Source organism: Engystomops pustulosus, chromosome 10, assembly GCF_040894005.1.
Source record: "Engystomops pustulosus chromosome 10, aEngPut4.maternal, whole genome shotgun sequence".
NCBI classification, from domain to species: Eukaryota; Metazoa; Chordata; class Amphibia; order Anura; family Leptodactylidae; genus Engystomops; species Engystomops pustulosus.
In genome coordinates, this window is record NC_092420.1 from 51,875,447 (window position 1) to 51,902,419 (window position 26,973).

Sequence of the window (26,973 nt, forward strand, 5' to 3'; positions counted from 1 at the left end):
TAATGGGTGTTTTTAATGATGAAACTGTTATTTTTGTGCATCTAATACAATTTATATTTATGGATTGAATCCAAGTTTTTGTTCCTTTTATATCCTCTTTATGTGATTTTCACAGTGTAGTTGTAGGTACTAATTGATGGTTTATGTAGGCTTTGCATATGAAGTTTTGTATCTGGTTGGTAGGTATTTGGATGAATAGGTGTGTTTTTGTTTTTTGTTTAAGTTTATAGTGTTCTCCTGTAGTGTTTGACAAAGAATTGCAGGCTAAGCCATTGATAATTTCACAGTACATGCATTTCTTGTGTTTGCATTTGTAAAATCCAGGATTACCTATAGTTTTTCTTTTGATTTAATAGATTGTAGTCAATGATGTTTTTTATGGTGGTAGACTTATAAAAAGTAATTGTAGCCTGTTGAGGAATTATATCTATTAACCTGTTGTTGCTCAGCAGCGGTTATATCCGTTTATGACACGGCACCTGTAAAAGATGTCACCGGGACTGAGCGATGGAATACAGACTGGCCAATGACAGTGATCAAAAACTATGGGAGGCGGATCTAAGTATCCCGTGTAGTAGTGCACGCCATGTTTGGATGAGGGAGAAGTACGTGCCATGTTTGGAGGAGGTAGTAATGCACGCCATGTTTGGATGAGGGAGAAGTACGTGCCATGTTTGGAGGAGGTAGTAATGCACGCCATGTTTGGATGAGGGAGAAGTACGTGCCATGTTTGGAGGAGGTAGTAATGCATGCCATGTTTGGATGAGGGAGAAGTACATGCAATGTTTGGAGGAGGTAGTAATGCATGCCATGTTTGGATGAGGGAGAAGTGCACGCCATGTTTGGAGGAGGTAGTAATGCACGCCATGTTTGGATGAGGGAGAAGTGCATGCCATGTTTGGAGGAGGTAGTAATGCACGCCATGTTTGGATGAGGGAGAAGTGCATGCCATGTTTGGAGGAGGTAGTAATGCACGCCATGTTTGGATGAGGGAGAAGTGCGTGCCATGTTTGGAGGAGGTAGTAGTGCATGCCATGTTTGGATGTGGTAGCTGTGTGTTTTTAAGGCAGTGGAAATCATGGCATGCAAAACATATACACCATTGAGGCATACAGTTTTCATGCCTCTGGTACAAAATCGGAATGAGTGTCCCTTTTATATGTCATCCTTGTTATCCCAAAGTGACCCAGAAGAACCCCCACAAAAGGAACCTTTGGACTAATGCTGAAAAAGTGCCTGTGACTGCTACTGAAGTGCCTAGGACTTCTAACTCAACATGACTGACCCCTAGTACTTATGCCCCTCAGGTCCCTGATTTCACGGCAGTCCTGGGATACAAATCTCTATGCTGCACTACATATTTCCCAAAACCCTAATTGTTTTTATGCACAACCCTACAGGTGGACCTCTGTCACTGCAGCAGAGATGGAGAAATATTTTGCAATAGCACTGCTTATAGGACTGGTAAAAAGCCTGCAAGCAGAGACTATTGGAGCACAGACATACTGTACCACACCCCAATGTTCCGCCTAGCGATGAGCAGGATGCGCTTTGAAGCCATCCATAAATTTGTACATTACGTTGATAATACACAGTGTCCACCCCGAGATGACCACAGATATGATTGTTTATGTAAGATCAGGCCCATCATAGACCATGAAGATGTATAAGCTGTGTGAGAGTACATCAGGGTACACATACAAGTTCAGAGTGTATGAAGGGAAGGGCTACACTGTTCAAGTGCCTTGCTTTCAGAAAAAACAAAGCATGCAAGAAGGAATCAGAGGTCTCCAGAAGTTGCTTTTTGGGGAAACAATACATAAGACTCTGTATTGTGTGTTAAGTACAAGGTAAAGACAGAGGTCCATATATTAACAAAAATATATGGGCTCTCAAGCAACCCCGTCCCGATATGAGGTACCAGTACAGAAACCCCCAAACCTTACTGCATTTCGGACTAGAATAGGTATCTGGCAGGGGTTGACTTGTCAAACAAGGTGCTTAAGCCTTATAAAGCCATGCGAATGTTGAGGGTGTGGTACAGGAAGCTGGCCATACACATCATGCAGATAGCACTGTATCATGTATACGTGTTACATAGATATGCAAGCCAGAGGGGAACTTTCCTGGAGTTCCAGGAGGAACTAAGCATTTGATTTTTGGTGACCAGAAAGGCGGAGATTGCCAGTGCTTCTGGAGACGAGGCCACACGTATTGTACCAGGGCAGCACTTTCCAGGAGAATTCCCCAAACTGCCAGCAAGGGAAGGAATCAAGAAAGGTGCAGGTGTGCTCCAAAAAGGGTGTAAGGAGGGAATCCATTTACCAGTGTGACATGCTCCGATAAACCTGGATTGTGCATAAAAGAATGTTTTAGGATATATCATACCTCCCTTGGTATGTAATTTTTTTTTCATTTATTGAGCCCTGCTGCGTGCCCAGCCTGTCAATTATTGCTACACATGGGGTATTGTTGTACCCAGGACAACCCGCATAATGATTTTTCTGGGTGTTTGTGGCATTAGTTGGGCAAAATACATTTAGCACTAATGTTGATTTACTGTAAATAGTTTGAAATGTTAATTTCATTAAATGGTGTTACTTGTGGGGGTTTATAGTACGTAAGCCTCTATAGGGCACTTCCAAACTAAATTGGTCACTAAAAATATAGCTTTTTTTAAATCTCTTGAAAATCTGAGAATTTGCTATTAAACTATGAGCCTTCTAACATCCGTTAAAAATAAGCAAAGTTTTCTGCAAAAAATATTGTGGTATCACCTTTTGTCTAAAAAGTAAAACATTTGAAACGTTGAAATCTAAGTAAAAGTTTTTTTTTTTTCTTAATTGTTGAATTTGTACCCCCCCAAAACTGATAAGCGAAATAATACTACTGCCTTAAAGTACAATGTGTCTCGTGAAAACAATCTCAAAATCACTTAGATAGTGTAAAACAGTTATTACCACAGGAAGAGACACTGGTTAGATAAAAAAGGGCTTAACATACAAACTGGCTGCATCCTTAATAATGGGTCCTTCAGAAGATTACCCCACTGTTTAAGATTTTTCTGATTTCAAGGTTTCCTCTATCAAAAGTCAAGAGAAAATTCATAGAAAAAGCTGATTATATCTCTTTATTTTGTATAAGGGTTTTAACCACTTATTCTGAGTTTTTTTGTATCATTCTTTTTATTGAACAAAGTGTGAGGCAATACAGGTTTCGACATTGTAAGGCACAGAAATTGTACAGAAAAAAAAACCCTAGCGCACGCAGGCGCGGGGGCCCCAGTCGGACATTGATATATTTAGTCAAGTCATACAATATTTAGTGTGGAAATAGTTAACAATTTGCAAAAGTAAATATCAATTTAACATATTTGATGTAGCCTTACCATGGGTATTACATCTGTATATAAAATAGCATTATCATAGTAAGGTACCATTGTGAGATCAGACCATCTCAACTTTAGAGACAGTTTCATTTCTAATAACTGCTTTTAGACTTATAGTTCCCTTTTGTTGTTGGGGGGGGGACACCCCATCACTAAGGAGGGAGGGAGGAAAGGTATAGGGAAGAAGGGGAGGCTAATATCAGTGAGAGAGAAACTCTGTATCCATTAAATTACGTGAAGGAGAGAAAGTCCTGGGAATTTCTAAAGTCAAGCCATGGCCCCCAGGTTTTTATTTGTTGTTCGGTTGTGTGATGAGTGTCAGCTGTGAGCTCTTCCATCCTATGCAGAAGTAAGATCTCTGAGAGGAGGTCAGAGCTAGTTGGGACCCTAGTGGATTTCCATAAGCGTGGTATCAGTGCCCTGGCAGCTATTAACACGAAACCCACTAGCTACTTTTTGGCTTATGCAGTAGAGATCGGGAGGATGTTTAGCAAGAGGGTAGTGGGTTCGTCATTTAATTTGATACCTGTTAGTTTCGATACCAGTCTTATAACCCTGGACCAATGTGATCTTAACAAGGGACATCCCCACCAGATATGGGTCATGGTTCCTGTAGCCTGTTTGCAACGCCAGCACTCAACGGAGCACGAGGGATAGGCTCTATTTAGTTTCGCAGGGGTCCAATACCAGCGCGACAGTATTTTGAAGTTTGATTGCTGAGCCTTACCCGATAGGGAAAGCCGGTGACAGAGCTCGAAAGCTTTAGACCATTCATCTTCTGATAGTGTTTTGCCTAGTTCGAGCTCCCAAGTCTTAACATATGATAGGTCAGATAGCGCCCATTTATCTAGCAGCAATTCGTAAATTGCAGATATAGAGTGTGGGATAGGAGACTTTGATGTGCATAATAGCTCAAACGGAGTCAGTGGTCTGTGTAGTTTCAGGTTACCCTTATTGGCGTTATAGAAATGTTTCAGTTGCGAGTACTCCCATCTCACTCTACCTGTGCAAGTGTCCGCCTCTAAGACTTCCTCAATGGGGAGAAGACCCTTGTCGTTTAGGAGTCTGGCAAAAGTTAAGGTTTTATCATGTCTCAGAGGGCGGAGGCATCCTGGCGGGAAGTCGGGGTTATCAACCACTGGTGTCATAGGTCCATCAGTGGTGAACAGTTGCATTGTGTTACTCATTCTTTTGACTAGTCTAAGGACATGGGAGGTTATGTAAGGTGTTTTGGATAGGTGGAGGTTCTGGTGTACGTATGTAGCCGCCCATGGTAGTATGGTCAAAGGGACCGGGGATAGAGTATTTTCGAGGTGTACCCATAACTTACTTTTCCCAGCATGGAACCAGTCTAAGATACGGGCCAGTGTAGCCGTGGTGTAGTAACCCTTAAATTCTGGTAAGCCTAAGCCTCCCTGGTGTTTCCTCCGTATCAAAGTCAATCTGGATATTCTGGGGGGAGCTGAAGACCATAAAAATTGGTTTATTATTTTCTGAAGCTTCACGAGGAACTGACCTGGTAGTGCAAGAGGGATCGTTTGGAATAGGTACAAAAGCCGCGGTAGGACTGTCATTTTGATCCAACGAGGCGCCCCATCCACGTCAGCTGTTTTGAAGACCAGTTTTTCAGGTCACCCTGTAATTCCTGCAGGAATCGCCCATAGTTGCGTGAATAGGTCGTGTCTAAGTCTGCTGGAATTCTGATACCCAGGTATACTATGTCTTCAGTAGACCAGGAAAAGGGATACACTTTTTTAAGAGCAGTAATGGTGGTATGGGGAAGCCCTATTCCCATGGCGACGCTTTTAGTGATATTGACTTTGTGGTTACTATAAAAGCCAAAGGCATTGAGGGTTTCCATCAGAGGCGGAAGAGAGGTTTCGGGGTTAGTAATGTAAAGCAGGACTTCGTCAGCAAACGCGGAACATTTATACATTTGATCCCCTACGTTAAGTCCCAAGATGGCATCATTTGTACGTATTGCTTTTAGCAGATGTTCAATAACAAGCGCATATAATAGGGGGGAGAGGGGGCACCCCTGTCGCATTCCGGTGCAAATGGTAAAGGTAGGGGAAAGAGAGCCATTTATTCGTATTTGCGCCTGTGGAGAAGCATATAGTGCCTTGATGTGTGCTAAAGTAGCTGAACCCATGCCTATTTGCTGTAGGGTCGCCTCTAGGAAACACCAGTCCACCCTATCAAATGCTTTCTCGGCATCCAATGAGAGAAGTAAGAACAGTGTGGAATTGGATTTCGCATGGTGCAGCAAGGAAAAGGACTTCAGGGTTTTGTCCCTTGCCTCCCGTGTTGGTATAAAACCCACTTGGTCAGGATGGACTAGGGATCCCATGAGGCGAGCCAGTCTACAAGAGAGTAGTTTGGTGTATATTTTTGCGTCCACATTGATTGAGATCGGCTTGTAACTTCGGCAAAGTTGAGGATCTTTGCCATCTTTGGGGATCACTGTAATGTGAGCATATAGGAAGAAAGGGGGAAAGAGGTTGTCGTCAGAAATGGAGTTAAATGCTGCAAGCATGTTGGGGGAAAGGTCCTCTAATAGTGTTTTGTACATCGCCGCTGTGTATCCGTCGGGACCCGGACTTTTACCGGAGGGAAGAAGCTTAATCACTTGTTTGAGCTCCTCAGAAGAGAAAGGGAGTTCTAGATGTTCTGCTTCCTCGGTTGGTATTGTGGGCAATGCTGTCTTTTTTATGTACTGTGAAAGGGAGAGGGGAGGCTGCGACGGTTGGAAAGCGTGAGACCTAATGTGCATGAAATGGGGGCATGGTCCGATAGGTATATCGATCCTATATCAGAATCTTGGACCTGCGAAAGGAGGTGGTGTTGGACAAAGATGTAGTCAATCATTCTATATGTATTGTGTACCATAGATAAGAAAGAGTAGTCTCTGTCGGTCGGGTGATTCAATCTCCATACGTCACAAAGCTGCAGTGCGTGGAGAGCTTTCTTGATTCTATTTAATTTGTTGTATGATATAGAGGACTTCCCTAAAGAGGTGTCCAGGAGTGGGTTGAGAGCAAGATTTAGATCTCCTCACAATATCAGTGACCCCCTGGCAAAAGTACAGAGTTCCTCAAGCACCCTTACCAGAAAGGAGGTCTGCTCCGAGTTAGGGGCATAGACATTTGCTATTGTGTACAGCGCTCCCTGTACTTCGCATTTCAAGAATAAAACCCTTGAGGGTTAGTACAGTGGTGAGACACAGGATAGTAGCGGTTTTTGCATAAGGGGGTCTGGGTAGAGCTAAAGTGAGTCTCCTGTATGCACAGGACCTGGGCTCGCTGTTTATGAAAGTTATACAGAATCCGAGACCTTTTTTCAGGGATATTGAGGCCTTTAGCATTGAATGAGCAAATTTTTAGTGGTATCGCCATTGCGAAATTTTAGCTCCACTAGCTTATGGTGGGATCAGAGAGTGAGAGAGGGGGCTTATAGGGAAGGCGATAGGTAAGAAAGGGGGAAGGGAGTCCCTAATGAAGATAAAGTCTTATACAATTGCAATAAGTGTAACTAGCTATCTAGTGGATAGCAATTATATTAATTGTAGCAGAAACTCTGCTGTGCAACAAACACTAATAAACCTAGGTGCAAGGTTTCACCTATTTGGGGTGAGTGACAGCGCAACACAGGTCGTCGTCACGGAATTGACCGTATTCCAAAATAAATGTGTAAATCGGTCAATATGTGTAAAGAGCACCTGCATGCCGATATAGATAAATCAAGATAAAAAGTGCTAAACATGGTAGGAAACTAAGAACCATTTGTAATCAAGAAAAATTACAATCATGGGGAACAAACATTTGCATATTCAAATATCCACTCATTCTATAGAAAAGAAAAGCCATCTATAGCTAGAGTGTCCTATTGTAGAAAACAGAGGATCTTTCAATCAATCTCACCGCTCCTGATGCAGGTGTATGCAATCTCAGTCCTCCTGGGATTCTTCAGTGGAAAGTCAACGTCGCGTCTGCTGTCTGCGAGGTCTAGGTGATGCTCCGCGTTGGTTCCGGGGGTTGCCCCATGATGAGACCCCAGGATTAGGTCGGAATGCTGTTAAGTTTGGAGCGTCCCAGTCCGGGAGGGATAATGGTGGTAGATTTAAATCCCGTAGAAAGGCCGAAAGATCTTCTAGATGTGTAAGAGTTGACTGAGTGTCACCTGAACGGGCGTACAGGGCAAAGGGAAACCCCATCTATATGATATACCCTTTTCTTGGAGCTGTGAGAGGAGCGGTCTCAGTATTGCCCTCTGTCGCAAAGTGCGCCTTGAAAGGTCTGGAAACAGGTTGATCTTAGCACCGTCAAAGTCCAGCTCTCCCTTTACTCTTGATCTTTGCATAATTCGTTCCTTTAGGCTGTAGAAATGTATCCTGCAGATCACATCCCTTGGCCGCGAGGGATCGGCACTTCTCGCCCTCAGCGCTCTATGTGCACAGTCCATTTAAATGGGCGTATCGACAGGGCGTTCAAGAAGCATAATAAATAGAGATGAGCGAACATACTCGTCCGAGCTTGATGCTCGTTCGAGCATTAGCGTACTCGAAACTGCTCGTTGCTCGGACGAATACTTCGCCCGCTTGAGAAAATGGCATCTCCCGCCGTTTTGCTTTTTGGCAGCCAGAAACAGAGCCAATCACAAGCCAGGAGACTTTGCACTCCACCCAGCATGACGTCGTACCCTTACACGTCGATAGCAGTGGTTGGCTGGCCAGATCAGGTGACCCTGGAATAGACTAGCCCCTGCCCGCGCTGCTCGGATCATTCTGTGTCTGGATGCCGCTAGGGAGAGAGCTGCTGCTGGTCAGGGAAAGCGTTAGGCTGTTCTATTAGAATAGTGTTAGGCAGGAGTGATTCTACAAGAACCCAACAGCCCTTCTTAGGGCTACAATAACGTTATACATTTTTTTTTTTTTATTTGCAGCTAGTACCATATTGTGAGGAATTTGCAGGGGGACTTGCTACCGTTGTGTTTAGCTCTTAGTGACACACATATCCACCTCAAACACCAAAGTGGGAAAATTTATTAGGGGTTTGATTTCAATTAGGCACAGTCTGCCAGTTTCTTTTTATTTTACGTTTATTTTTTTAATAACTCAGCGTCATCTCATCTGGCATAGCAGTGTGCTTTCATACTTGGCTAGAAAATAGCCATAGGAGAATCCAAACGGCTTACTTAGGCCTACAATAGCGTTATATATATTTTATTTCTGGTTGATCTGCTGGTGGCTGTCCTTGCTGTAGTGCATCTACTACCATATTGTGAGGAATTTGTAGTGAGACTTGCGACCGTTGTGTTTAGCGCTTACTGACGCACATATCCATCGCAAAGACCGAAGTGGGAAAATTTATTAGGGGTTTGATTTCAATTAGGCACAGTCTGCCATTTACTTTTTATTTTACGTTTATTTTTTCATAACTCAGCGTCATCTCATCTGGCATAGCAGTGTGCTTTCATACTTGGCTAGAAAATAGCCATAGCAATAGGATAGCATCGTTTGGTTTTAAAAACTAAAAAACACAAAAAAAAAAAAAAACACAAAAAAACACAAAAAAAAGTTAAAAAAAATTTAAAGTTATAACTTAAATTTTCAAAATGTTTAACCCGAGGGCTAGGGGTAGAGGACGAGGGCGGGGACGTGGGCGTCCAACTACTGCAGGGGTCAGAGGCCGTGGTCCTGGGCGGGGTGAGACATTACCTGCTGATGAGGGAGCAGGGGAACACCGCAGAGCTACACTCCCTAGGTTCATGTCTGAAGTTAGTGGGACTCGTGGTAGAGCACTGTTGAGGCCAGAACAGTGCGAACAGGTGATGTCGTGGATTGCCGACAATGCTTCGAGCAATTTGTCCACCAGTCAGTCTTCCACGCAGTCCACCCATGTCACCGAAATGGGCACTCCTCCAGCTCCTGCACCTCAGCCTCCTCCCCCCCAGTCTGCCCCCTCCCAGGAAAATTTGGCATTTGAACCGGCATACTCTGAGGAACTGTTTTCTGGACCCTTCCCACAGTCACAAACCACTTGTCCGGTTGCTGCTGAGCAATTTTCCGATGCCCAGGTTTTCCACCAGTCGCAGTCTGTGGGTGATGATGACCTTCTTGACGTAGTGGAAGAAGTGTGTAAAGAGGTGTCCGACGATGAGGAGACACGGTTGTCAGACAGTGGTGAAGTTGTTGTCAGGGCAGGAAGTCCGAGGGGGTAGCCGACTGAGGGATCGGAGGATGATGAGGTGACAGACCCAAGCTGGGTTGAGAGGCCGGGTGAACACAGTGCTTCTGAGACGGAGGAGAGTCCTCGACCAGAACAGGTTGGAAGAGGCAGTGGTGGGGCCCGACGGAGAGGCAGGGCCAGAGCAGGTGCATCAGCGCCAAATGTGTCACGTAGTGAAGCTCCCGTGGTGAGGGCTCCCGCGGCGAGGGCTAGATTTTCAGAAGTCTGGAGGTTCTTTAAGGAAACACCGGATGACCGACGGACTGTGGTGTGCAACCTTTGCCAAACAAGGATCAGCAGGGGTTCCACCACTACTAGCTTAACCACCACCAGTATGCGCAGGCATATGAATGCTAAACACCCCACTCAGTGGCACCAAGCCCGTTCACCTCCGGCCGTGCACACCACTGCTCCTTCCCCTGTGTCAGCTGATAGTCAGCCCCCTGCCCAGGACCCTGGCACAAAAACCCCATCGTCGCCTCCACGATCCTCCACAGCATCCACCAGCGTTCAGCTCTCCATACCCCAGACGCTGGAGCGGAAATGGAAATATAGTGCAACCCACACGCACGACCAAGCCCTTAATGTCCACATTTCCAGATTGCTTAGCCTGGAGATGCTGCCCTATAGGCTAGTAGAGACCGAGGCCTTTAACAACCTCATGGCGGCGGCCGCCCCTCGGTATTCGGTCCCCAGCCGCCACTACTTTTCCCAGCCCTGCACCAGCACGTGTCAGACAACATCATCCGTGCCCTGACCAACGCCGTTTCTGACAAGGTCCACCTGACCACGGACACGTGGACGAGTGCTGCCGGGCAGGGCCACTATATATTGCTGACGACACATTGGGGGATTAACTTGGTGGAGGCTGGGACCGAGTCTAACCCTGCGGCTGGTCATATACTGCCGACGCCGAGGATTGCGGGGCCTACCTCGGTCCAGGTCTTTCAGGCCTACTATGCCTCCTCCTCCTCCCACCCCTCCTCCACCTCCTCCTCCGAACTACCATCCGTGGGCATGGCGCCCTCAGTCGCTAGCTCTAGGCACAGCAGCAGTGCCGTCGCTAAGCGACAGCAGGCGGTGCTCAAACTGCTGAGCCTAGGCGATAAAAGGCACACCGCCCAAGAACTATTACAGGGCATCACGGCGCAGACTGATCTGTGGCTGGCACCGCTGAACCTGAAGCCAGGCATGGTTGTGTGTGACAACGGCCGTAACCTGGTGGCGACTCTGCAACTCGGCAGACTGACACATGTGCCATGCCTGGCCCATGTGTTAAATCTGATAGTTCAGCGTTTCCTCAAGACATACCCCAATCTGTCTGATTTGCTCACGAAGGTGCGCCGCATCTGTGCGCATTTCAGGAAGTCCAGCACAGATGCTGCCACTCTCAGGGCAGCGCAGCGCCGCCTCCAACTGCCCGCTCACCGACTGTTGTGCGACGTGCCCATGAGGTGGAATTCAACATTAACCATGTTATCCAGTGTTTACCAGCAGCGCAGAGCGATTGTAGACTGCCAGATGTCAACTTCCACCAGAACTGGTAGTCAGGTCAGTCAGCTTCCTCAAGTCTACAATGAGGAGTGGACGTGGATGTCTGATATCTGTCAGGTGCTGAGTAACTTTGAGGAGTCAACACAGATGGTCAGTGGCGATGCCGCCATCATCAGCCTCACCATCCCGCTGCTTGGCCTGTTGAAAAACTCTCTGATCAGCATGAAGTCGGAAGCTTTGCGCTCGTCACAAGAGACGGGGGAAGAAGATTCCCTTGTTGATAGCCAAAGCACTTTTAGGTCTGTTTCTCAGCGCATATCGGAGGAGGTGGAGGAGGATGAGGAGGAAGAGGAGGAGAATGTTGGCGAGACACAAGAGGGGACCATTGTTCAGTCCTTCACTGTTCAGCGTGTATGGGCAGAAGAAGAGGAGTCGGAGGAGTTGGAGGAGGAGGAAATGGGCAGTCAGGCCAGTGAGGGGAGTGAATTCTTGCGCGTTGGGACTCTGGCGCATATGGCAGATTTCATGCTAGGCTGCCTATCCCGTGACCCTTGCGTTCAAAGAATTTATTCCAGCACCGATTACTGGGTATTCACTCTCCTGGACCCACGGTACAAGCAAAATCTTTCCACTCTCATCCCTGGAGAGGAAAGGAGTGTGAGAATGCATGAATACCAGCAGGCCCTGGTGCACAAGCTGAAACAGTATTTCCCTTCTGACAGCGCTAGCGGCAGAATGCGTAGTTCTGCGGGACAAGTAGCGAGGGAGAGTAGCCGAGCAGGCAGCTTGTCCAGCACTGGCAAGGGTACGCTTTACAAGGCTTTTGCCTGCTTTATGTCACCCCAGCAAGACACTGTCACCTGTCCCCAGTCTCGGCAGAGTAGGGCTGATCTTTACAGAAAGATGGTGAGGGAGTACGTAGCTGACCATACCATCGTCCTAAATGATCACACAGCTCCCTACAACTACTGGGTTTCAAAGCTGGACATGTGGCACGAACTGGCGCTGTACGCCTTGGAGGTTCTTGCCTGCCCTGCCGCTAGCGTGTTGTCCGAGCGGGTTTTCAGTGCAGCTGGTGGCATCATCACCGATAAGCGTACACGCCTGTCGACTGACAGCGCTGACAGGCTGACGCTTATTAAGATGAATAAAGCCTGGATTTCTCCTAATTTCCAATCTCCACCAGGTGAAGGAAGCTCAACCTGAATAATTTATGCACTCCTCCTCCTCATTTTCCTCCTTCTCCTCCTCTTTGTACACTAAAGCAGAGGAAACTGGCTATTTTTTGACAGGGCCCACTGGCTCTAGCTATAGTACTTTATGCATTTAATTTTTCTGGAGGGCTACCTACCCGGTCCTCTGTTTTAAACAATTTTTGGGAGTGCCACATACAGGCACTCAATCTATTCAATTTTTCTGGAGGGCCACCTACCTGCTCCTCTGGTTTGAAAACTTTTTTGGACTGCCACATACAGGCACTATCCAAATTAAATTGTCTCCATAGCAGCCTCCACACGTTGTCTCCATTGCTACCTCCAAAAGTCGTCCATATAGCTGCCTCCATACATCGTCCCCTTATCAAACGAGGTGTGTCAGGCAGAAATTTGGGTTGTTTTCATGGATTCCACATCAAACTTGTTAACTTTGTCGCCACCCTGCTGTGTAATCCACAAAATATACTGGCAAACTTTTACCATTTACGGATATTATTTCAGCGCTTCTTGCGCATCTGTTTACATTCCCCTCACCCGCCATATCCCAAACTTATAAGAACGCTACTACACTTAACTTGGTGGAGGCTGGGACCGAGTCTGACCATGGGGCTGGTCATATACTGCCGACGCAGAGGATTGCGGGGCCTACCTCGGTCCAGGTCTCAAAGGCCTACTATACCTCCTCCTCCTCCCACCCCTCCTCCACCTCCTCCTCCTCCGAATTACCATCCGTGGGCATGGTGCCATGAGTCGGTAGCTCTCGGCACAGCAGCAGTGCCGTCGCTAAGCGACAGCAGGCGGTGCTCAAACTGCTGAGCCTAGGCGATAAAAGGCACACCGCCCAAGAGCTATTACAGGGCATTCCACATCAAACTTGTTAACTTTGTCGCCACCCTGCTGTGTAATCCACAAAATATACAGGCAAACTTTTATCATTTACCAATATTATTTCAGCGCTTCTTGCGCATCTGTTTACATTCCCCTCACCCGCCATATCCTAAACTTATAAGAACGCTACTACACTTGATCTTATACAAAAGGTTCTTAGAAGTGCTGTTTGGGGAGTAGCCTAGAGACAGGGGCTTGGATTGGCGAAAGCTCGCCTGGCAGCGGAGCGCCAGCTTCATCCCAAGATCCAACTAACATAGTTTTAACTGCAGCACCTTTAATCTACTACTAGTTCACTGCCTCCATACATGGTCCCCTTATCAAACGAGCTGTGTCAGGCAGAATTTTGGGTTGTTTTCATGGCTTCCACATCAAACTTGTTAACTTTGTCGCCACCCTGCTGTGTAATCCACAAAATATACTGGCAAACTTTTATCATTTACCGATATTATTTGAGCGCTTCTTGCTCACCTCCTTTGGTTCCTCTCTGCCACCCATTGGTTTTAAGCCTGAATCCATTTGGGGTATGTTGCCAAGACACTCTCTAGCCTGCCGCTGCCTCTGCATGCCGTCCCCTATAGTGTCAGGGTCAATTATTGGATGTTTTAGATGCTATCTAGCTTCATTCTGTCACTCTGTCATGGCCATGCTGTTGCCCATAATTTTGGCATAATGGTGCGTTTAAGCAGCCTCAGAGGCATCAATGCATGCTGCCCCTGCTGTTTCCTGTCCATTTCCGTGGTGTTTCCATCCTTTTCTGAGGTTTCCAGGTGTTTGGCCAAGCTTCCCTGTGCAGAGCCTTGGTCCCCTTGAAAAATGCTCGAGTCTCCCATTGACTTCAATGGGGCTCGTTATTCGAGACGAGCACTCGAGCATCGGGAAAAGTTCGTCTCGAATAACGAGTACCCGAGCATTTTAGTGCTCGCTCATCTCTAATAATAAATATTCCTGTTAAAGTGGCGACTAAATCCGGTTGATGTGTGGCTTCAGGGAGACCCCTGACCCTTATATTGTTGCAGAGGTTCTTGTTTTCGATGTCATCAATATGCGCCACTAGATGACGCTGTTGAGCCGTCTGGTCTTCTAGCTTTTCTTGTAGCACAGTGACTGCAGAAGTAATCTCAGACTTAAATGTTTCAAGAGCTGCCACACTTTCATGCAGATTAGTTATGTCTTCTCTTACCACTTGCAAATCCCTGTCCCAAGCTCCACGGAGTTCCCCAGCTAGATTGTCCATATCCCTCTTAGAAGGGAGCAGTGCAAGTAGGGCTTGCAATTCAGGGTGACCTCTCAAAGTAAGTACAGCTTCCTCTGGAGGGGGAAGATCTGGAGGCATGCTGGAGTGGACTGCAGGGATTAACAAACCCAAACCTTAAATTTGGTACTTGCCCCTGTACCTTGATAAACCATCCAACCGTTTGGTACTTGACCTTGTACTTTGATAAACCATCCAACCGTTTGGTACTTGACCTTGCACCTTGATCAACCATCGAACCGTTTGGTACTTGACCTTGTACCTTGATAAACCTTCCATCCGTCTGATACTTGACCGTGTACCTAGACTAACCACCCAACCGTCTGGTACTTGACCGTGTACCTAGAATAACCACCCATCAACAGACTGGGAAACTAAATGTTTGGGTAATGTGGAAGGCCACAGCGTTTATTAACAACTAAGATAAATTATTAAATAACTTTATAAATTACAACATTTCCCAACTTGCTAGGCCCGCTTGGCATCTTCAAAATCTTGAGAACCAACTTCGCCCGAAATGGCGGCTGCGGCCCCGCACCGGCATGTGGGCATCTTCCAGCGCCTTAGGGCCTGTGTAACTTCCGCCTCGGAGCAGCCTCCTCCCTCCTACCACAGTCTGCGACCCCCCACACGGACCAAGGCCATGGCCTTCTGCAGGCCGAGAAGGAAAATATTCGAAAATATTCACCTCAATGGAATTGAGATGGACCCCGTCGCATAATAAGAGATGGCGGTTATCCCCTGCAGATTCTCATATCATGTGTTGTGATAATCAGGACTTTCCTTGCTCTCTTTAAAGCAGCTGAGAATAGGATGCCTGACCCATTAACTACTCGAAGACATACCTGCAAAACCCACAAGACTTCCTTCAAGGGACTAGTTATCCGGGGTGGGATGTGCCTTTTAAGCAACCCAGGATTATCCTTTACCGACTTTAAGTTACTGCATTTACCCAAAACCAGGTACCGAAACCTCAAAAGCTTGCAACTAGTTGTGGAAAGTTTTGGACACTTCCATCTTTCTCTGCACTAAGTCAACCGCCCTATCAAGTGAGACGTACATAACCGCCACAACATCCTATATAGCGTCATTGACCGAGGGACCCTTGGGAAAAGACAGGTGGACGATTAATCTGAACTTTCTGGGCTCCTTTTGGGAACTAAGCCTGGCGGTACTAAAAGGGGGCCGGCCATCCTACCCGGGGAAACCTAAGCCTGGCGGTTCTATAAGTGACCGGCCATCCTACCCGGGGAAACCTCATTCCCGACCTTCTCCAGTGCTAATACTGGATTGAACGAAATTAAACTACCGCATTTAACCAACATTGCGGTGAGCTGGTGGCTATCCTGATGCAGTGGATGGGGTGAGAAGTGCCTTTTGTGCTTCCCAGGATTATCCTACTGACATTAACCCCTTAACGCCGAAGCCACTTTTCACCTTCCTGACACGGGCCATTTTTTTTTTTTTTTTTTTTTAAACTGCCCTGTGTCACTATAAATAGTTATAACTATGAAACGCTTTAACATAGCCAAGTGATTTTAAAATTGTTTTCTCGTGACCCCTTGTACTTCATGTTAGTTGAAAATTTTGGTGGTCTGTTTTGCATTTATTTATGAGAAAATCAGATATTTGGTGAAAATTTGGAAAAATTCTCGATTTTTGAACTTCAAACTGTTCTACTTTGTCCCATACATAGTCATAACAGCAAAAACAAACTTAGTAACTAACATTCACCCAATGTCTTCTTTATGTCTCCATGGTTTTTATGCATACTCTGATTTTTGTAGGATGTTATGGGGTTTTGAACGTTAGGTGCGATTTTACACATTTTCATAAAAAACGCAAAATCCTGCTAATGAGGGACCTGCTCAGGTTTCAAATCACTTTGAGAGGCCTAAATAAATGTAAAAACCCCATAAATTACCCCATTATAGAAACTACACCCCTCAATGTATGTGAAACAACTTTTATGAAGTTCGTTAACCCTTTAATTGTTTTACAGGGGTTAAAACAAAATCGAATACAATTTTGAAAGTACATATTTTTGGCTAAATTAATGTGTTTCTCAAAATGTACAAATTCTCAGTGGATAAAATACAAAAACGCTCCACAAAATTTGATCCCCAATCTCTCCCGCGTATAATAATCCCCCATATGTGGTGGTGACTGCTGTATGGGCACACGCCAGGGCATCGAAGGGAAGCTGCGCCATTCAGAGCAGATTATGCATTGTCACTTTTTATTGGCTACACAATCTTTATTTTTTTTGGCAATTTGGACATATAAGGGCTTATTTTTCGCGACATAAGATGCACTTTACAAATACTTCATTTTAGTGGGTCATTAGCTTATTGATGAGATTTTATTAACTCTTGAATGTATGGGTGAAAAGAAAATTGTCAATTTTGGTTTCCTTCCTTTTTGTATTTTTTTGAAGAGATTTTATGAAAAGTTTTTCGGGTTTTGATTTTACGGCGTGCACCGAGCGGGACCATAATGTTTACAAGTTATTGCACGGGTTGCTAAGGACGCGACAATATCCAATTATTTGGGGGTTTTGGCGTTTTTTGTTTTTTTTTTTACTTTTACCGGTAAGCTTGATCAAGCAATCCACTGATCGCCTGTTCAAGCTATTCTTCACCTTACACAGTGTAATACATGTATTACACTGCACATGCTCAGTTTGTTACAGCCAGGTCCTGCCAGAAGGCACGGACCTGGCTCCTGGAAGGAGGATCGCGCAGCCCCGGGCACTGGCAGTCCCGGGGCTGCGATCCCTAAATGCGTTACCATACAAATAGGTCCGGGGCTGAGGCAGGAGTATTTTGCGTAATTATGTAAAGACGTGGACACCCTCATCTTCTACTCTGACCCCCTCTCATAGGATCGTTCCTTATCCACCGTAACGTGGTCGACATTAAGGAGCGACCATATGACAATATACTGCCATTTCTAATCTTCTCTTTCGTTTCTTCGGGAAAATAAGTACCTAGGGGAGCTACTCTGCAGAACATGGTGTCCCTAAATGTGTTACCCTGTCCTGCGTTAGCTAACTTCCCTAAGCTCACAGGTGTATCCTGACTGCCTTCTAATTGTGTGAGTAGTGATCTAATGGACGTGATGACCTCTGTTCTTGCATGATGACCTCTGTGTTCTTGTGTGATGAGGTAATGGCCGACCACGAGGGGAGGCCACTGAACTCACCGGATGAAGTCTTCGCTGGTGGAGCTGACTTGTCCTGATGAGAAGACTGTGATTTGTCCTGTTCAGATGGTTGGTGATGTTCGGAAGCTGAAGCGATGCGTTGAGGTGGTTGCTTGATGATGTCAGAGCTGTGAGGTGGAGCTTGAGAGCCTTGGCTGCCATGACGGGATGACCTCTGGGACTGCAGTGGCTGTAGATGAGCTGAGGATCTGTTTTCGGATTCCTGGCGGGTTGCTGGATGCTGATGTCTGCCTGGAGCGCTTGGTCAGGCGGTCAGGGGAGTCTCTGTGCCGTTGTCGGTAGTCTCGGTGACGGGTGCGGGCATGTGAGTGCGCCGCCTCGCGGCCCCTGGAACCCGGTGACGATGGGCTGCTGTAGTGTCCGCGGCGTCCTCCGTGATGAAGATGGCTGCTGCGGTCTGGTGAGATGAGCTCAGGGCCAGTATCGGCAGCCCGCCTGCGGCATGGCCTCTGAGACCCTGCTGTGCCGTTGCTGCTTGTAGGACGGGGATCTGTGGATCCTGTGTCTGTGGTGCACCGTGGGCATAGAGGTCTCTACCGCATCAAGAGTATGCAGAGAGGACTCAGGGGAATAGGAGAGGAGGAGGGAAGTGGAGCTGCCCAGGGATCCAGGACTGTGGTGTTGGCTGGGCCGGGGGGCATGGTGGGGAAGGGGGGAGGGAGGGCGCCGGGACCCAGGCTGGTGATCTGCTGTGTGGGTGGGGGGTATGTGACAGGAGGGGGGGGGGCTGGGGCTGCCTGGGGAGTAGGCCCGAGGCCTGGGGCTGTCTGGAGAGTAGGCCCGGGCCCTGGGGCTGGCATGAAAGTAGGCCCGGGCCCTGGGGCTGGCTTGAGAGTAGGCCCGGGCCCTGGCTGTGAGGTAGGCCCTCGGCCGGCTATGAGTAGGCCCGAGGCCTGGTAGCAGGCCCAGGGCTGGATGGAGTGTAGGCCCGAGGCATACCGGAAGGCCCGGGCCTGGATGGCGAGTAGGCCTGAAGCCTGCCGCGCGGTGGGGGAGGGTCCCTGGGGGTAACGGAAGGACTGTGGGAGGGCTGGCCCGCGAGAGAGGGGATGGGGAGGAGGATCGCTGCCGAGGAGGGCGCCTGGGCTCATCGTAGGCCCGAACCGGAGCGTGGCCGGATGCGTAGGCCGCAGGCTCCAATTGGCACCGGATGAGAGGTGAGCGCTGGGGGGAGCGGGGGCGCCGCGGAGGTGTGTGTGTGTGGGGGGGGGGTCGCTTTGCCGGCCGGATGCTCAGAAGGCCGCACATCGGTGCTGGGTGAAATTTCAGGCCGGGGCCTGGCCTGGAGGTGAGGAGACCGGAGCTGGGAGCAGGGGGGAGCGGGGGAGGGAGCGCTGGTGCGACATACTGGCAGGGTGGGAGGATGAGCGGGCCACAGGGCTGGGGTGCAGAGCAGGGGAGCGGGCAGCAGCGCTGGGATGAAGGGCAGGGGAGCGGGCAGGGGATGGAAAGCGCTTACCCCTTGTGGCCTTCACAGCAGGGATCCCACGACGATCCTCCGAGGCAGTCGGTGTCCCACGTGCTCTGGGCAACGCTATCTTCTTCTGGCCCGGGCCGCGTTTCCTGGTTGGTGCAGGTGATCCTGGGCTCAGGCAGACAGGAGGCCTGATCTTCCTCACAGGACGTCCTCTTTCTTCAGCCAGCTGCTCCCGTGGAGGAGGTGAGGAGCACTGGGTGGGTGGTGGTGACAGGGTGGCGGGCCGCCGGGCGGGGATGGTGGCTGTACCCTCCAGGATGGAAGCCACTGCAGGGGGTTTCGATCCAGGGAGATGGGTGTCCTCTTCAGGGACGTCCGCTTCTTGAACCGACCCCGCAGCGGGGCGCTGCAGGAGGGTATCCAGCCAGGCTGAACCCTGCTTGGCCACTTGCTGGATTACTTGTTCTTCTAGGGAAGCCATGCTGGGTATTTGCAGAGGAGTCTCTGACTTCTCGCCTTTTCGGTCCAGGGGGCAGAAGGAAAGAGGCCCCCCCACGTGCTCTCGGACTTTATAAAACCACCGGGCGGGTCCTTACCTGCCCCCAAACACCACCTCCTGTGACCTCACACGGGAGGAGTAAAGGGGCAGGCCCCACCAGCCTACCAGAAGGCTTGAAACCACCCCCTACAGTCCTCAGCCCCTTCGCTATTTGCTTTGGGGCTTGTTAAGACCCAGCCAAGGGCAGGACCCCAGTGGAGCTAGCATCGGGTGACCCCTGCGAGGTAGCGGCTCCAGGAGAAAAGATGGATGCCTCTGCATTAAGAGGCGAGCCTACTACCTCTCTGCCCTTTTGTGGGCTATTCTTGCCGTTAGGCATTCTTTTTGCCCCTTCTGAGGAAGCAGGCATGGTGGTCGGGGTGTTGCGCTGGGAATCTCCCAGCGGTGTACCTCTGGTGCTCGTCCCCCGGCTTCCCTCAGGTGTCAGGGAAGGAGTCAGTGAAGGGAGCTGCGCAAGTGACTGTGCGCTCGTGGCTGCCGCGGTTTGTGGCGCTTGTGAGGGGAGAGGACTCTCTGTTCTGTTCTCCTTACCCCTCCGCTGTATCTGCGGTGAGCGGTGTTGCCGCGAGTGCGGGGCCGCACGTGGTAAAGATGGCGGCGGGCTTCTTATGCCGCGGGTCCTCTACGGGGATAGAGAGCGCTGCTGGAGCGGTGAGAAGAAGTTGTGGATCGGTGTTGCAGACACCGATCTGCTCTGGAGGCGGTTAGAAGCCCTGTTGGCCCCTGATTTCTCCATAGATTGGACTATATTTGTCCCTAGTGCATCAGCTCTGCACGGAGCTCAGTTCAGCCGCGTCCGCTCGCCATCTTGGCTGGCTCCGCCCCTATTCTGAGTTTTGATAAAATTGATTGATTAATGTATCAGATGTTTAGGCTACCCGTCTTTAGTGAGCCTTTCTTTTCTCTCTGCTTTTTTCTTTTAGTCCATGGTTTCAGTGCAATTTTTCCTGATACAATTAAATAGATTTAACCGTACAGTTTGCCATTTTGGAAGATGAGCACTTTTATACTCTAAAAAAACTATTCCCATCTACCTTTTTAAAACTGATCCCCCCCTACCAAATGAAGAAAAAAATCATCAATGTACCTGTTATAGTACTTGATGTTGTTCTGTTTTGGTGTATATGAAAAGGGACTTGAACCGCCCCATGAAGAAATTTTCGTAACTGGGCATGGCTCGAGTCCCCAGTGCTGTCCGCCAGATGTGGTGACATTTTTTTTCCAGAATACATTTTGTTTAAGTACAAACTCAAGGCCTCTATATGCAAAGGGTTTTTCTCTTTAGGTAGAGTGGTCTGGTGACACAGATACAAATCAATAACTGATAAGCCCATATAATACTTTATATTGGAATGTAAGGCTGAGATATCCAGATTTAAAAATAAAAAATCATTTTCACAGTCTATGGGAAAAGTCCCTTGGGACTAAAGTCTGTGGACTCCCTGGACCACCGCAGGGGATAAAGATGCTAGCCGCAACCCGGGAGCGGAGTCTAAGTGGACTCCTGGTCTTTGCCAGAGTCCGCCGCAAAGCAGGATGGTTTCGCTGTGGCGGGGAGCCACCAGGTCGCTCTTCGGGTGCGATTAGGCCCGCGTTGGCAGCCAAGGTAGGGACACAGGGAAGGCAGGACCACGGGAAGGCAGGACCACGGGAAGGCAGGACCTCAGGATGGCAGGACCTCGGGATGGCAGGACAGCAGGATGGCATGACCTCGGATGGACGGCTGGCAGGACCTTAGACCGCCACAGGATAACCGAACCGCCACAGGATAACCGGACCACCACAGGATTACGGGACCGCCACAGGATTACAGGATCGCCACAGGATTACAGGACTGCCACAGGATTACGGGACCGCCACAGGAACACGGGAACCCCAGAGGAACACGGGAATGCCACAGGAACATGGGATCTCGGAGGCGTCTGGAAACGCTCAGGAATCTCGGAGGCGTCTGGAAACGCTCAGGAGGCTTTCTCTTCAGCAGAATGAACTGAGGATCCGGTAGGGCATGCTGGGAGTCGTCAGTCTAAATAGCCGAGCCGGGAATGCCAGCGCCAATAAGGAGGACGCTGGCCCTTTAAATTCTTGAAGAGCCTAGAGAGCAGGAGCGCACTCGGCCTAGTCCGCGAGCAGGAGCGGGACCGGAGCCAGGGACCAGAGCCAGGAGTCAGGATCCCGGAAAAGTAAGCTGCGGGTCCGGGAAAGGGGGCTCACCTATTGGAGCACGGATGCACCAGCAATCCGCAACATGGATCGCGGGGGCACCCGCGACTCGGGACCAGGCCTAGGCCGGGCCACAGGAGTGAACACGATCCGATAACATCCGTTATAGGGGATAAAACAAAATTGTGTGCAATTTTGAAATTTTTTGGGCTAAATGAATGTGTTTTTCAAAAAATCTACAAATTCTCAGTGGATAAAATACCAAATAGCTTCACAAAATTTGATAACCAATTTCTCCTGAGTGCGCCAATACACCATATAAGTTGGTAAACTTCTGTATGGGCACACGCCAGGGCATTGAAGGGAACCTGCGCCATTCAAAGCAGATTATGCATTGTCCCTTTTTAACAGCTATACAAACTTTAATTTTTTGGCAATTTGGACAAATAAGGGATTATTTTCAGCGACTTTAGATGCACTTTACAAATACTTTTTGTTTCCTTTGCTTTGGTTTGCATTCTTCTTCTATTCTTTTTGGGCCGTACACTGTACCATAAAAATAACATTAAAATAATATTTTCTTTATTCTATGGTGATTCCTCATTTATATCGTTTTTTTAATGGATTTTTTTTACAATTTTCATGAGGAAAAACGAATACAGAGAAAATCTCATTTATTTTTGTACTGCCATCTGTTCGGTGACTTAACTTTAATATTTTTTGGTTGATAGTGCTGGTTTAGGGCTTATTTTTTACGTGTTGAGTTGTCCTTTTCAGTTGTACCATTTTGGCACACATAACTTTTTTTTATCAGTTTTTGGAACATTTTTTTGAAGGGATTTGAAGGGAACATTTTTGGCAAGTTTTCGGGATTTGGTTTTTACTGCATTCACTGAGCGGGTCTAATAATGTTACTCATTTATTGTACAGATTGTTATGGATTCAACTATACCAAATATGTAGGGTTTTCTCATAATTTTGTGTTTTTTGGACTTTATTAGTTATGTACAATGTTGGTGTTTAGGGGACTTTTTTATTAAGTGTTTTAAACTTTTTTTGTTTTACTTTTACATGTTGTTTTGAGCAAGCAATGCTTTGATTGCTTGTTCATGCTCTTATTTCTATAACACAGTGTAATACAGATGTATTACACTGTGTTATGTATCACACTGAGCATAAGCAGCAGGGTCCTGTTAGGAGGCAAGACCCGGCTCCCGGACAAGATCGCGCAACTATGGGGTCTGCCAGTGGCTGCCCTCCGAGCAGCGGACTTGATCTAGTGCAAAAGACCCTTACATGCCACGGTCAGCGGGACTCTGATCGCGGGTGTTAGTGGCGGGTGTCGGCTATAATATAAAGCCGACACCCGCAGCTTCTGCCACCGCCGCCACTCGGCAGCCGGTGCCAGAAGCGGGACATAGTACTACATTAAGATGCAGCAAATCCTTGCCGCCCATGATGTACTACTACGTCCAATGTATGGAAGGGGTTAAAGGAAATTAACCACTTTAAAAAGATTTTTTTTACCTACGGCACTGAGGATTAGGCATTTTATCTTTGTTAGTCCCAGAAGGGCCCCATTCCAGTGATAATGTTTTTTTTTTTAAAAAAAGGCTGATCACAGCTTCTTTGCGTTCACTTCTTCCCTTTTCCTACATCCCATTCCCCTGTATGAGTTCTGGCTTGTGCTGGGAGGAGCATCAGAGCTCTTCTCCGGCCGCTCTCCAGTCTTTCCTTAGCCTGCACAGCGCTGCGGAATCTGTTGGCACTATATAAATACATGCAGTTTTAATAATATTTCCTTTATCACTGGAACGGGACCATCATGGGACTAACAAAGATAAAACCTGTGATCCCCACTGATCCATTGATCGGTTAAAAAAATGTAAAGTGGTTGATTTATCTTTAAGATTTTATTTTTAGAATCTTCAATGATAACATTTATATATTTTGAATTTTGAAGGATCACTCTTCAAAGGCATATAATAGTCTCTATGCTCCAGAATAGAATTCTGTGAGCTTACTCCAGATATCACAGTGTCAGCCCCCTTTATCTACTGGTCTGATGACAATATCAGTATTCTGTTTCAGGTTTTTGAGTGCTACAGATTCTTTTGCTGTAAGATTAATACCCTTATTTTCAGTTGATTTCATTTCTTTTAAATCTTGGTACAGTAGTGGCCCTGATGTTAAATAAAATTAACTTATTTTTGATATTCTAATGGACCTAAGGATGATTTAATGTGAACTCATCTTGATCTGTTTTCAAATTCTTATATTTAATCTCTGTTATGACAATTTTTTTACAAACATATTAAAGGAATGTTCCTCAATGGTCAACTTGTGGGACAATCAATATTTTTGGAAAGAAAGGAAGCAGAACTTCAATCTTCTTATTTATTTGGTGCAGACATTTTTAAAACAAGAAAATACAAGTTATATTTTAATAAACTTAGTTTTTTGTGTGAAAGAGTCAAAATTATTGAATAGGCACCATTGTGTAGAATAAGTTTTCATGACCAATTTAAAAAAACCACTCATCGGAAGTCTCACATCTGACTAGAATTTCTATTTACCTAGTTATATATTCTGTCTTTGATTTCAGTACCACCTTGTGGACCTCCTCCCGTTGTGCGAAATGCCAGAATGAATGGACCAAATAAAGACAGTTATGAATCTGGTGAAAAGGTTATTTATTCTTGTAATTCTGGTTATTCCCTGGTTGGATCTGGAGAACTATTATGTAAGAACACAATATGGGTTAATCTACCCCTGTGCAAAAGTAAGTTATGTTCTAATACAAACATGTTTACAATTTCACTTTATTTTACAGTAGCATATGTGTTACGGTTTTATCTTTCTTTCAAAGCTATAGTTTCAGTCATATTGCCATCAGGAGCTCCTCAGATTCCTGTTATTATCTTATATTGTAAGTTGTACTCAAGGCCAGATAAAAGTTTTTTTTTTTCTGCCCATTAGGTAGAAATTTTGATTTGTAGCATACATTTCGCCTACTATAATAGATGGCTTTAAATTGCATCTTTTTCCCTGTATGCTACCTCCATGCCAAGGGTGTGTGTAGGGGCGTGTGCAGTGCCAGGAGGAGGCCTGTTCAGGCACATGTAACAGCTCAATTCTGCCACCTACAGCATAACAAGAGGGGGGTGTTTAATCATATGATACCCCCCTAATGAGTTTATTCAGACAAGCATTTTTTCAAGCTACTTTTGGTAAGGAGGACACATTTAGGGGAAGAGTAAGGAGTATAGATTTATATATTTTTTTTTTTGTTTGTGCTATGTAAGGTAATTATTCCTTTTACATGTCACTTATCACCAGTGATTATTCTCACCATTCCCAGTGGTCAACTGCATATTTCAGTGCTTCATTAGTATTTTATTCATTTAGTACTTGCTTTTAGTACAGGTCAGGGTTATGGCCTTCAAAACATTTATGGTATTTTCTTGCCTCCAATACATAAACTGCTAGTGGGAATGATTGCCCTTTTTTACAATTTCCATCATCACACATGCCCCAAAGAACAAGAATTATGCATTAAGGACTGTTTTAGACTCCTTTATTCATCATCATTTAAAATGTACAAGGTGTACATGTAGGTCCAAACACCTACGTGTTTCATCTATTCCTTAAGCCTTGCTCATGGTATGATTAAAATGAGGGTCAACAACCCTTGAAATACCTACACACACACCTGGCTAATTAGATACGTCGTATCCGGGCATTGAGTACCAGCAGCTTGCAACAAAAAGAATGAGCGGTGATAAACACAGGTAATTGCAGTCTAACAATGGGGCTGTCACCCCATTCACACTATTCAAGCGATTCCATATGGAGAATTTTTGCGTGCTAAGTGGATCTGCTCTAGTGATCAAAGTTTTTTAGAGCATGCGGATAGTATCAAGAATAAATTGATCAAAAGGGGTTACCCTCCAGCGAGAACCCCATTTTCAGAGGAACCATACAAACAATTAAAACATTAGCCCGAGACATACGTCTTATAGGAACTCCCTCTCCCCTTATGCCAACCAACCTCCTCCCATTACTACTCAGACCAAGAAAAGAGACTGACACATCAGACATATGGAGTGCTCTAGAGAACATCCCAATAAGAAAATTTCATAAACAAAAAATACAAGACATTAAAGGGCACCTACCACCACGATTCTACCTATAAAGGGTAGATCGGGTGGTAGGTGGATGTAAGGGACGTGAGGATAGCTCTTTTTAGAGCTAATACTCACGTCCCTGCTAATTTTTAATAAACTTTATTCCCTTAATATGTAAATTTAGTTATGCGGCTACTGGGGCATGGAGTAGCCAGCACGAGGCTAAACAGCGTGGCTACTTCACGCTCCCGTAGCCACGTTACTCCTCCTACCCTGTTGTGTGCAGCGCTGTGGCTGCTCAGCCGCAGGCCTGCGTTCTGCGCATGCGCACACAACAGGGTAGGAGGAGTAACGTGGCTACTGGGGCGTGGAGTAGCCGCGCTGTGTAAGGGAATAAAGTTTATTAAAAGTTGGCGGGGACGTGAGGATTAACTCTAAAAAGGGCTATCCTCACGTCCCATTCATCCAACTACCACCCAATCTACCTTTATAGGTACAATCATGGTGGTAGGTTCCCTTTAATAGAGAAGTTAAAGATCACATACAAACACTAAACTTCTTACAAGAGGAGGAGTTCAGGCTAAACCAATTTGACCTTCTGAAGAAGTACCCGCTTCTGCACGACCCTACATGGCTTGAAAAGTGGATACTGCAGGACACACTCCCTAGAGGTTTATTATCTAGAATGTACGACTTTATATTAAACCAAGGACACACAGTCACTCAGCCCATATAAAAGGATGGGAAAAAGATTTAAATATTAGTCTTAACCCTATACAAATTAATCTTTTTAGAGCTAATCCTCACGTCCCCGCTAACTTTTAATAAACTTTATTCCCTTAATATGTAAATTTAGTTATGCGGCTACTGGGGCGTGGAGTAGCCGGGCATGAGGCTACACAGCGCAGCTACTCCAAGCCCCAGTAGCCACGTTACTCCTCCTACCCTGTTGTGTGCAGCGCCCAGCATTCTGACAAGCCGGAGTTCTGCGCATGCGCAGTAGCTCCGGCCTCTGA

At 46.8% G+C, this 26,973-nt stretch overlaps 1 protein-coding gene across 3 annotated transcripts in view; it reads left to right on the forward strand.

The window, feature by feature from the left end:
• Window positions 1-26,973, forward strand: part of LOC140105135 (complement factor H-related protein 5-like) — a 332,603-nt gene that overhangs the window by 26,068 nt on the left and 279,562 nt on the right. For 2 of the 3 annotated variants that reach the window (XM_072129061.1, XM_072129060.1), the window contains one exon: window positions 24,436-24,612. The exons of the other annotated variant lie outside the window; for it this stretch is intronic. In XM_072129061.1, coding sequence (XP_071985162.1) covers window positions 24,436-24,612 — 177 coding nt within the window. The remainder of the gene's footprint in view (window positions 1-24,435; window positions 24,613-26,973) is intronic. 3 annotated transcript variants of the gene reach the window in all.